We start from the raw sequence: 12,539 nt of genomic DNA, 5'->3' as shown, positions 1-12,539 counted from the left end.
CCTTTTTTGCTTCAGTCCATGAAGTTTCAGCCTATACCCAAGACCCCTTATGTCCACTATCAGAAAGTAGAGTGGTAACATAAGCAAGCAGATAATAGCTCTAACTGGGTTCAGTGCCTTGAAGTGTAGAGCAGGAAGTGGGAGAGCAAGGGTTATGAGCTATGGTAGTGGTGGTAGTTAGTATTTATACCCTTCAGATCACCCTGGAGAAAAGAGAGGTAACCTTTTTAAGGCATTTGCTAAATTCTTAAAATAACTTTGTGGTATGGTTAGTAGGAACATCTTTCTTTACAGGAGCAAAAGAATAGTTCCTGCAGCTAATAAGCAAATTTGGCAAAGTGTCAGGATATAAGGCCAATACACAGAAATCATTTGTATTTCTATATAACTAGTAACAAATAATTGGAATTAGAATAACAATATGGACTAGTTATGGTTTTAGTTTGTGATTAGATAATTCTCTATAAAGTCAGGGTATTATCAGACAAAATGCAGAGAAAACAGTTTTCTTCTCAATTGAATATAAAGGAAATTGTTGTCTTTCATACACACAGACACACACTTGAGTTTTTCCTTCCTTTCCTGTATAATCTGAGGATTGTGCTTTTTGGTAGTGGTTTGCTAATCCCTCTAAATAGCTCGTAAAGTAAGTATTCCATAGTTTTCATTAACCGCGAATTTCAGCTTTTTTTAAACCTCTACTCAAAAAACCATACTTGGTGGTTGTTTCATCCTTTTAGCCTGGTTGGTGAAGCAGCAAGCCTAATGCAAATCCTAAACAGTGTGATGTAGATGAGAGTCTAAGACTTTAATTATATGTCATTTTATTCACAACACTCAATTCCAGGAAGGAAAAAATGGCTTTGTTGTTGTAAAAGATATATTATGTGAGTATCATTCATTGTAAACCAAAAATGATACTGTACTATAGCACAGACAACAATGGGAACTGATTTTGAAAATGTGACCTGTATGAGAAACTGAATAATAGTGAAAGTTATCAAAATGGAAAGAAGTGTTAATGTGAAATCCAGCCTTCTCAGAAATACTCTTTCCTGGCCTTTTGCTTTTGTTGCTTGTCATGCATGAATGAAAGTGCTGCACTCTCAGGGGAGCAGGAAAGCCTCTGTGTCGGTTGTTTATTTCCTTAATCCCTCCTCCTTTGTGATTTTTGATGTCAGATCTAAAATAGAAAGCCTGTAAATATAATGATTATCACATGGATAATCACCTGCATTAGGAACCGCTCTGCTTCTCTATTCTAACCCTAGCTGTTCTCCACATGTCACATTCACTCTGTGGTTGGATTTTAACTTGACTGCTTCATTAGATTTGTGAAACTCAGTACGTGGCGCCCTGGGGCAGCACAGATGGAGACTTGCTTGTTTTCTTTTCTCACTTTTACTGCTAAGGCACGCTAAAAAGTCCTTTTCAATTTAGTGTGATCAGTTCACTTGGAATTACCCTTGATATTTGGAACTTGTCTTACTATTCTGCCCACCATTTATGCGCCTTTTTTCTTCCCTGATTTCTGACCTAATGCCTTTTCTTTCTGTTTCTCCATGCAGTGAATCTGAAGACGAAAATTCTGCTTAAAATTCTTACTGGGTCAGACTGTTCCCCTGTGTTGTTTTATTTGTTTTGCTGAGAGGGAAAAATAAATGTTGTTCTATCGTTGTATCTACAAACACCTTCAGATCAGAGGTTAGCTGTGGGAAAGTCTGCAGTGATGTGAGCCAGCTGCCTTCTCTAATGGAGTGACTGGGGGCACCAGCCCAAGATCAAAAGAAGGTGGGAGGAAGTCAGGAGATAAGATCTTTTTAAGCCATAGAACAAGTGCTTAGCTTTTCAGTGACAGGGCACAGCTCTGCAAACCTGTGTGAGGGGGCGCTAAGATAGAAAATTGAGTTGACTTTTCTTCAGCATGTCCTTCCTCAGTCAGAAATATGTTGGTGCTTGGAATAGTTTACAGATGTGGAAGTGTCCTAGGGCCCAGTTTCCTTAAAGAATAATGATCTGACATTTATAAATGTGCCTTCTTGCAATTAGTCAGTTCTACTATACCATAACAGATCACAGTCGATAGCTTCTTACATTTGTGGGAACAGAACTGGACATTGAAAAGGCAACTTAACTACTGTATGTGAATTTTAAGTTTTTACGTCTTAGTGCAACTTCAGTCATACAGATTCTTCATATTAACTTTGTCTTATAGTCCTCTAGGTTTCTTTTGTGCCTCTGATAAAGTTCCATGTAAATAAGTAGTTCTTGCAGGGCTTCTTAGTTGTCTTTTCCATATAAGAATTAGCTTGGTTAGTTCTTGAGTTGGACAGCTTGGAAAAGTTCTACGTTGATATCTTTTGAACTTTATCCTTTTCCTTGACATCCAGGCTAGCAAATATTATTGACTGTGTGGTATACAAGATTCTAGTGTAAGTAAATTGTCAGAGAGGCTAACCTTGCTTGCAACAATTGTCAAGATCATAATTCCATTTTTTTAAAATCTATATCAAGTAAGGTTAACTCAATCAGCCTTATGCTTCTGTAGTCAACAGCCTAAGGAGTTGTACTTTCAGCTTATCACTTTCTATTAACTTCAGTGTTCAGCTGTAATCGTCTGTTTCGACCTTTTCAAACCCTCAAAGTGGTTCTTTAAATTTATATGCTATTAGTATATTGGACCATAAGTGCATACATACTTTTCTTCCCTGTGTTTTCCTTAACATGTAGATGGTACCCAGATTTGTGCTGGAGACATTAACTGTAGTTTCTGCCTTACATGGTTTGGTGCAGCAGTCGTTTTAGTTGGATCTGCTCACTACTCAGGCTCACATCCCATCCTTCTATTAATATCTCTTGGCAAAGATAATTTTGGAGGAATGTAAGTTAAGATGTAGAGGCTCTTGACAGTTGTCTGCAGTTTTTTTTTTTTTCCATTTTCAAGGGGGAAGTGGAATGGAAAAGTAATATTGCCTCCATTTTCTGTATCAGTACTAAATGAAAATATATATGCAAAGCAGAGTGAAGAAAGGGAAAGGATTTGGTTACACAGATGTGTTTTTTGTCATTTGATAACCTATTATAAGGGCATTAGAGTATATAATAAGGTTCATCAGATTGTGCCCTTAAGATATATTTAATATTCAGAAAAATATTGTTTTAAAATTTTTAACTGTATTTTTTAAATGATGTTCAACTTCTGTTACCCTGTCATCTTATATCAAAGAGAAATGGGGGGTGGGGACTTTTTATTACAAAAATTTTCAAACAGGCCAAAAAAATAGTAATACTGAATACATCTAGATTCAGTCATTAACATTTTACCATTTTTGCTTCACTTTATTTTTTTTAAGTTTTCTAAAATAAATTACATATATCATGCCATTTTATCCCAGAATACTTCAGGATGCACCTCTAAAAATCTAGAACATTTTCCTTATGAAATCGATAATTCTTAATATTATCTAATTCCCATTTCATAATCAAATTTCTCCACTTGTCCCAAAATGTATTTTATAGCTGGTTTCTTCAAAACAGTTTCCAATTAAAATCTGTATATTGCTCCTGGTCATTTTTCCCCTGCCCACTTTATCATAACATTGACTTATTGAAGAAACCAAGCTACTTGTCCTGTATAATGTCCTGCATTATGGATTTGTTCATTTGCTTTCTCAGTGTATCATTTAACTTGTTCTCCTATCCTCTATATTTCCTGTAGACTGCAAGTTATTAAATAAAATTTTTATTAATTCATGTTAAAAACTTTATAGCTGATGCTGTGTACCTTATACTGCATCATTACAGAAGACACAGTGTTTTTGGTGATCCCATTATTAATGATAAGTGATAGGATCGATCGCTGGTTAAAGTGATGACAGCTTGATCCTTGTATTATAAAGTTATACTTTGCTCCCCATGACCAGCATGTGATCTTTGATACTTTGATTCCATGAAATACCCAGTTCCCTGTCATCCTTTCACCTAATGAATTTAATATCCATTGATGATCCTTGCCTGAATAAATTTCATCAGGGATTACGAAGTGGTGGGTTTTCTGAATCTGTACATTTTTTAGCAGACGTTTTTCTCTACAGGTATTTTCTCTACGTTTTTCTGTAAGGTATTGTTTTAATTAAAAACATAACCATCAGCATCTTCCTTAGGTTTCAAATGATTTTCTTTGCTGGGGTCAAAACACCTGAACTCACAGTGACAGCTACAGTAAAAACATGTACTATATCTTATTTCAACTTCTGAAGTGTGTTGACATTATGCTGCCTTTTTTTTCATGCCAAGGTAAAAAGAAATCTTTTTTTTTTTTTGGTGTAAGAATAAAAATTGAACTATGTGGATATATTGAGATAATTGTGTAAAAAGAAGACTGAATGAGTTTCAAAATGGATTATTTCTTCATTACCTAGCACTTTATAATTAACTGTTCCTTTTTTTTTATTTCAGGAAGCTGCCACTTTTGCTAGAGAGCAAGGCTTTGAGGTGAGTTAACCCACAATTGTACACTAAACAGATCCTAAAGGTTTCTTCTAGCTGATAATGAAGTTCTTTTGGACAGTGATTGATGTGCTATTATACTCTCAGAGCCTCGCAGCAGTTGCCATGGAAACTTGGCAGTCGTCATGGTTTCTTTGTTCTGCCAGCACAGTGTTATGACGCACTCTGCTAGGTCTGCACCCAACATCGCCTACAGATGTTATTTATTGAATTTTGAAAAGCCTCTTGGGAAGCCAAGAGGTTGGGCACGGTTTCAAGCTGCCTCTGCAGATATGGGGCCTGTCAGTTTGTTCAGTTAAAAAGCTACCTCATTAGCTGCATTACATTTCATAAGGATTCACTGCTAAAGCAGTGGTGGAGCAAGACTAAATAGTGAAATATAATGTCATTTAAATAATTTCAACCCTACCACATGTAGATTATCATTATGTAAATTAATTTCCAAAAGTTGTACTTAACAGTTGTTAGGAACTGATTAATTTAAATACTGTTCATATAAACTTCCTGTTTGAATCTCTTTTTTTTCTTCTCTCTTCTTTTTTTTTGATAGCATAAAACATATACATTTTCTGAAACAAACTATTGATACTTGCTTTACTTTCCAGATAATTGATTCTGTTTTCCTCATAGAAATAGAAATATTATCTTGTCAAGATTCCAAACTCCATGTGGTTGTTGTTGGCAAAATTAAGCTAATAGACAAGACTATGTTTTTACCTACATAATATCTACCTTCCAGTCCATCATTAGTCCACATTGACTAATCTCAACGCAGGTTAATTGATAGAGAATTCACTGAGTTGGTGAGTTTTATGACTATCATATTTATCTAGCTAGAATTACATAGAATACTGTGTTCTATACAGCAACTTGGAATGTTTCATGGTAGTAATTTTTTAACATTTAATCTGACTAGAGCTGGAACATACAGAAACTCTCTCCTTATTTGCATACTCAGTATTGTCTACCATCTACAGAAGCTGTGAGCATTGACTGGATATATTAGTAAGCTCACTTTGAACTCTTTAGAGAAAGGTGTTGTATGAAATTGTGATGGAAATGTTATTTAAATGTACAAAAGACAGATTCATTATCAAGCAACAAAGTGATACATGTGTATGTTATCCATGTCATAGGACTTGACAACCAGGCATAGGGCTTCCTTTTCTTGGAGGAAGATAGTGAGCATGTGGTATAAGTATTCTACTCTCAAGATCTTATGAAAAAAACTGTATCAGGGTATGAAACTCTGCCTCATAATGCTCAATTAATGGCAACTTTGATAGTTTCTTGGGAGTTTGCTTTTTTTGTTTTAACATATTCTCATGAATATGGGGTTGAGTCACATGAAGAAGAAGGAATAAAGATTTCCAAGTAATTTTTATCTAATTTAAGTTTCACTTTGTCATTTCCCAAACTGGCAATTGATATACAGGGCTAAGTGTAACGAAGGGAATATTCAATTTAAAAGTCAAATGTTTTGATCATGAAACTATACGTAAATGTTTTCAGCCATGTTTTAAAGTTTCACTGATGTGAAATTTCAGTATTAACAATTAATACTCTCTGTTGTTACATCAAAATTCTCCAAAGATAAAAGGCTGAAGAGTATAAATTTGTGTCCTATTTTCTGTGCTAACATTTAAAAATGTATTTTGGTTCTAGAAAATAACCAATTTTGTAGATGTTTAGAAATATAACATTATGTATAACAAATGATCATGATTCAGTAGTACCTTGATAATAATTTTTAATAGTTTATTAAACCTTACTAATTCATAGTTTTATTGCCCTCTTGAGCTACATGCTTTGTATATGCCTGGTTTAAATACAGTCTTAGCAACAAACTACTTTTTCTATTTTCTACTAACCAGCACCATATTAACCTTTCCATTAGTTCTTACTCATTGATTCTAGAGTTGTTTCTTTTTACCATAAATCTGCCATAAATGATTACAGCATATAAACAAAGTGATGATGATTATAGTAGGATACCTTATTACCTCCTGACATAGCAAGATGACTCAGTTGGTGATTTGACAATGATGTGTTAGATTGGTTAAAAGCACACAGTGTCTTGACATGTCCCTTCACGGGTTCCCTAAAATATTATACGCATCACAGAATCTGTAAGAGCCATGAGTAGAATACCCTGAAGTAATAAGTATTGTTAATAAAATATAATCCATGTATGGCATGCTATCTAGAGAAACTGAATGATTTTAAAATGTCATGAAAGTTTCCTAAGTTCATTAGATAGGGATATGAAAGCATAGGTTTGAAACTTGGTATTTTTAAAGACTCAAACAAGAATAAATCACTTAACAGTTTAATGTCTATGGAAATGTGTCAGTGCTCTCAAGTGTAGTGTGACAAACTAGACAAAATCTGTCTTATTCCTCCCAACTTTAATTTTACCTCTTAATTTGGGGCATGAATGAGAGGAGAGAAATGAAAAAATTAAAAAAGAAAGGAAAGGTGGGCATTTTTTTCTTCCCACAAATCCACTGTCCTACCCTCATTTTCTGTTATAAATCCCAATCAGTTCCCAAAGCCACTGAGTGTTGCCACTAGTGATCTGTCTGCTAAGAGACCAATCTAAATGCCTCTAAAAATAACCAGTGTTTATTCATCAGGAAATATCTTCAGCAGCATTGTTTATGATATTCTGGTTAGCTTCTCTGCAAATTTTAGATAATCTTTCTTTAAGAAAAAAATCTTGGACTTCCCTGGTGGCAGAGTGGTTGAGAGTTCGCCTGCCGATTCAGGGGACACCGGTTCGTGCCCCGGTCCGGGAAGATCCCACATGCCGCGGAGCGGCTAGGCCCGTGAGCCATGGCCGCTGAGCCTGCGCGTCCGGAGCCTGTGCTCCGCAACGGGAGAGGCCACAACAGTGAGAGGCCCAAGTAACGCAAAAAAAAAAAAAAAAAAAATCTTTAATCTTTAAAACGAATTGGGCAATTTTCAGTAAGAAGAGGTAGCTTAGGAGGGCACTGGAGAATGAGATAAAAACTGGAGCTGGGCAGAGCACAAAGCAGAAGAGAGAGGATTTTTATATATATATATAGGTTGATGGAAAATTGCATAGTGCCCTGTTTTAAATGACAGACCTGCTAAGAATTTAAAATGACAATTCTTTGGGTAAAAAGTTTCGTGAGGCCTTTTGTTATTTTGGAAAATCGGTTCAGACTGCAGTGTTTTTAAATCAGCCTTATCTTGAACTGATTAAAGGTTTGTATTTTTAGAACCTAAATAAAAATAAAGTACTTAGTAACATGTTTCATTATGAAACCTTTTTAAAGCAGTATTGAAAATTGATTTAAATTAAAGTGAAGGGCATACCTCCAAAACCTAAATAAAAAATATTTTTTATATTTTCATTCTCAGTGAAATAGAGTATATGCCAAATGATGAAGATAACTTATACCTTTTCTATTGGATCAGTTATTCAGTTTTACTCCAGGCAACAAATTTTAATTTTCTTATTTTAGATCTCTAAAATACAATACTTCTAACCATAGAGGAAATAAAGCAATCTTTTAACATTTTCCTACTTTCCCTACAGCCCATGACTCTACCCAGAGGCTTCCAGGCTTGTAGTCTTTCTCTGAGCAATGACAACTCTATCATCTTATACCACTGAGAGAGGGAAGTATTGAATTGTGCTATCCAATATGCATCTACTAGTCACGTGTGGCTATTTAAATTAAAATTAAATAAAATTTAAAATTCAGTTCCTCAGTCTCTTGGCACATTAGAAGTGCAGGCATACGTAGATAGGGACTACCATATTGGACAGAGCAGATATAAACATATACATCATCACAGAAAGTTCCACTGATCAGCACTGGATAGCAAGTCCAGAGAGTTTCAGGAGATATTGATTCCCAAAGAATTCTCCAAGATTTTTCTAAGGTTCCTGTGTTCCTTACAAATACAAAGAATGCAGTGAATGATCACCAAGAGTTTCTGGAAATAAGACACTAAGTCAGGTCATGCTGGCTAAGAGAGTACAATGCTGCTTCCTTAGGTGACTGAGTCCCAAATGACAACAGTTTTAAAACACTAGATTAACAGAAAGAGATACGACAGTCTTCAAATTCTCTTCATTTAATCACTTACTCATTCAACAAATATTTGCTGAGCACTGACTTTCTGCCTAACACTTTGAAAACTTGAAAAATACAAATATCTAGCTATGACAGAAAAAAGCAAAACAAACAAACAATAGGGAAACAAATTTGAAACAGAGGGAACAAGAGTACATATGCCCACAGACACAAAAGAGCATAATGTACTGTGTACTCCAGGAACTGACAGGAGGCCAGTGTGACTGGAACGGAGTGAGTGAGGAGGAGGTAGTATGAGACAGGATGGAAGCTGACACATCATATGAACCCCGTAATTATTATAGGAGTTCCTATTTCGGAAACAAAGCAGAATACGCTGTGGTTAAGTGAGGCAATGTATGCAGACACCACAATTGGTATTCTATAAGAGTAGGTAGATTGTGACAGTATTGTTTAATATTTGTATCATCAACTTGTTAAAAATGGAATGAAGAGAATATATTCTGTTTTGGTTTTTTTTTTTTTTTTTTTTTAGTTTTGCTTGTGTTGGGTCTTTGTTGCTGCGCACAGGCTTTGTCTAGTTGCAGCAAGCAGGGGCTACTCTTCGTTGTGGTGTGCGGGCTTCTCATTGCAGTGGCTTCTCTTGTTGCAGAGCATGGGCTGTAGGCGCGAGGGCTTCAGTAGTTGTGGCTCGTGGGCTCTAGAGCGCAGGCTCAGTAGTTGTGGCGCATGGGCTTAGTAGCTCCGCGACATGTGGGATCTTCCCGGACCAGGGCTCGAACCCGTGTCCCCTGCATTGGCAGGTGGATTCTTAACCACTGCGCCACCAGGGAAGTCCCGAGAATATATTTTTTAATTTGGAAAACAGTGCTAAATTTAAGGTGTGTGATCACCAGTGACAATAAAAGCATAATTGAACATTTATGAAATGATTCACAGTTTATAAAACCTTTTCTAACGTATCATCGATATATTTAATATTCATACAAACCTGGTGGCTCGGGTAGGTAGGGCATGTATTGCCATATCAGTTGAACAGAAAAAATAAGCTGCATGAGTTGTTCAAGGTCATGTAGCTAACAGACAATAGAGCCAGAATCAGAGCTCAGCTCTCTGAGTCTGGTACTCTTTACTATATAAACTACACTTCTTTCGTTCTCACATTCTAACGTACTGGAGGAGGAAATCAGATTTCCAGTGACCTTGGAAAATGAGAAATATCTGGAAATTCAGAAGGTGAAATTCACTACAGTAAAATACATGCCAGAATAATTAATAAAAAATATCCAACAGTGAGAGGCCTGCGTACCACCAAAAAAAAAAAAAAAATATATATATATATATATATCATATTTAAATGCAGGATCAGCAATGACTTATGAATGTGGCATAAAATGATTTAGGATAAACATGCTCTAGTTTTTTGGTTACAACAACAGAAGGCACATTGCCAGAATTCATAGAAGCAGTATAATCTGTGGATAACATGGAAGAGTATAATCCCTGGAGTTAGACTTTGTGGGTGCTAGTCCTGACTCCACCTCTTAGTATGCTTATGACTTTAGGAAGTTACTTAACCTCTCTGTGACTCAGTTTCCTCATCTATAAAATGGGGATATAGTAATAGTGCCTACTGCCTAGAGTGGTTAAGATTTAATGAGTACTTTAGAGCTACATACACGGCTCTTGGTTTCTACATCTATGAAATAGGGATATAGTAATAATACCTACTGCCTAGAGTGGTTAAGATTTAATGAGTACTTCAGAGTACTCATAGCTATTTATACATGGCTCATAGCTAAATTGTATGAGCTTTCTTCTACTTCTCCTTCCTTTTTTCTCTTTGTCCTCCCTTATTAGATACCATAATTGAATTCTCAATACTCAAAACTCTTGAGGCCCTTTCTAGAGATTTTGAGGCAACTTAGGTTTTGACAATTTTGGAAAGTATTAAAATGACGGTAAATAGAGGAAATAAATTAATATTTATGAAGTACTTGGCATATTCTAAATATTGCATTAAGCTCTTTCACTTACCTTATCTTCTTTCATCCTCACAAAAGAACATTTTTATTTTGAAACAATTTTAGATTTAGAACATTTGCAAAAATAGTACAGAGAATTTCCAGATACCTTCACTCAGCTTCCCCTAATGTTAACATCTTACATAACCAGAATGTAATAATCAAAGTCAGGAAATTAACATTTGTACAGGGTCAGTAACTGAACTACAGAATTTATTCTGATTTTACCAGTTTTTCCTCTAATTTCCTTTTTCTGTTCCACAATCTAATCCAGGGTTACAGGTTGCATTTATTTGTCATATCGTCTTAGTCTCTTCCTATCAGACAGTTTGTCACTTGTTCCTTGTTCATGAATTTGATACTTTTGAAGAGTACCTGTCAGTTGTTTTGTAGAATGTCCCTCAATTTAGGTTTGTCTGATGTTCTCTCATAATTAAATTGAGGTCATGCATTTTGGGCAGAAATACCACAGAGATCACCCTTCTCAGTGCATCACATCAGGGATGTAAATGATAGCCCAGTGTCTTACTGTTGGCCAAGTTAACTTTGATCACTGGGTTAAGGTGGTACTTAACCTCTGTGAAGTTACTGTTTTCCCACTGTAGTGAATAAATATCTTGGGGGCAATATTTTGAGACTGTGCAAATATCCTATTTTACCCACTAATTTTAGCATCGCTAAATGTGATCACTGGGGTGAAGGGATGTCTGTCAACTTTCTCCACTGTAACATTTCTGTTTTCCCTTTTATAATGAATAAGTATCTTAGGGGGAGATACTATGAGCCCATGCAAATATCCTGATTCTCTTCAGACTTTTGCCCACTGATTTTAGCATACTTCACTCCCAACATCGTTTAACACAAATATTATTGTCTTAGTTTTGTAGGGAGGTTTATTTACCTGCCTGAGAGGTATATTTACCTCCTTGAGGTCACACAAATAGTAAATCCAGCTGTGTCATACTCCCTTTTAATTTCATCATTCTGTTAAGATATGTTAACCCAGGTATATGGGAGAAGAATCTACCAGGGGATAGGGGAGGAGAGGCTACAGAACTCGAAATATATACATTGTTGGGAAGACAAAATTGAGATTTTAAGAAAAGTTTTTATATGAGATGGGAATCAACTGTTGAGGGCAAAGCAATGACTCCTCAAAGCATAGTGAGAAATTTAGGTTTGGTGCACACTGACAGTGATCCAAGAGAGACAAAGGGGTTTTGTACGAACGGTGGATATTGATGCAAATATCAATAGAAAATATAGCTTAACCTTTCTGTAAAGATATATCTTTTGTATTTGAAAAGTTTGTTTCCATCTTGAATTGCCATTTTTATAAGATTTAATCTGACATAAAAAAAAATTTCTTTGATTAGGATACCAAAACTACCACAAAAAATATATCTTCTCACAGCGTTGGTATAAGACAACCAAATCTCACTCTTAATTTATTCCTTATACCACCTTAAAGAAGGACCTCTACTTAAAAAATATCCAGTACATGCATAAGATTCCGCCCCCAAGATGGTAAAGTGAATCTTTCTGGCGTTTGCTTCTTACCTTTACTCAAGATGAACTGTACCCAATCATAAGCAAAAATCCTACAGCAGTAAAATATGTGTTTGATAAGGAGACTGAGAGAATATATGTAATTTTTTAGAGTATACATTTATTTGAGAGAGTGAAGACATTACTATCATAAGACATTGGCAATAACTAATAATAAGGACCCATTGTATAGCACAGGGAACTCTACTCAATACTCTGTAATGACCTATATGGGAAAAGAATTTTAAAAAGATATATGTATGTATATATAACTGATTGACTTTGCTGTACTCCTGAAACTAACACAACATTGTAAATCAACTATACTCCAGTAAAACTTTAAAAAACAAACAAACAAACAGAAAAAAGACATGCATTTTGTGGGGTC

The 12,539-nt window shown here is 35.5% G+C and overlaps 1 protein-coding gene across 6 annotated transcripts in view; it reads left to right on the top strand.

Moving 5' to 3' along the window:
* The window catches only part of ADK (adenosine kinase), a 486,725-nt gene that overhangs the window by 394,121 nt on the left and 80,065 nt on the right, over window positions 1-12,539 (top strand). For all 6 annotated transcript variants that reach the window (XM_027129816.1, XM_027129817.1, XM_027129820.1 and 3 more), the window contains one exon: window positions 4,459-4,494. In XM_027129816.1, the coding sequence (XP_026985617.1) occupies window positions 4,459-4,494 (36 nt within the window). The remainder of the gene's footprint in view (window positions 1-4,458; window positions 4,495-12,539) is intronic.

This window comes from Aethalodelphis obliquidens, unplaced genomic scaffold (genome assembly GCF_003676395.1).
Source record: "Aethalodelphis obliquidens isolate GAN/ISIS:26980383/991018 unplaced genomic scaffold, ASM367639v1 scaffold37, whole genome shotgun sequence".
NCBI lineage: Eukaryota > Metazoa > Chordata > Mammalia > Artiodactyla > Delphinidae > Aethalodelphis > Aethalodelphis obliquidens.
This window is presented reverse-complemented; position numbering and strand designations above follow the sequence as displayed.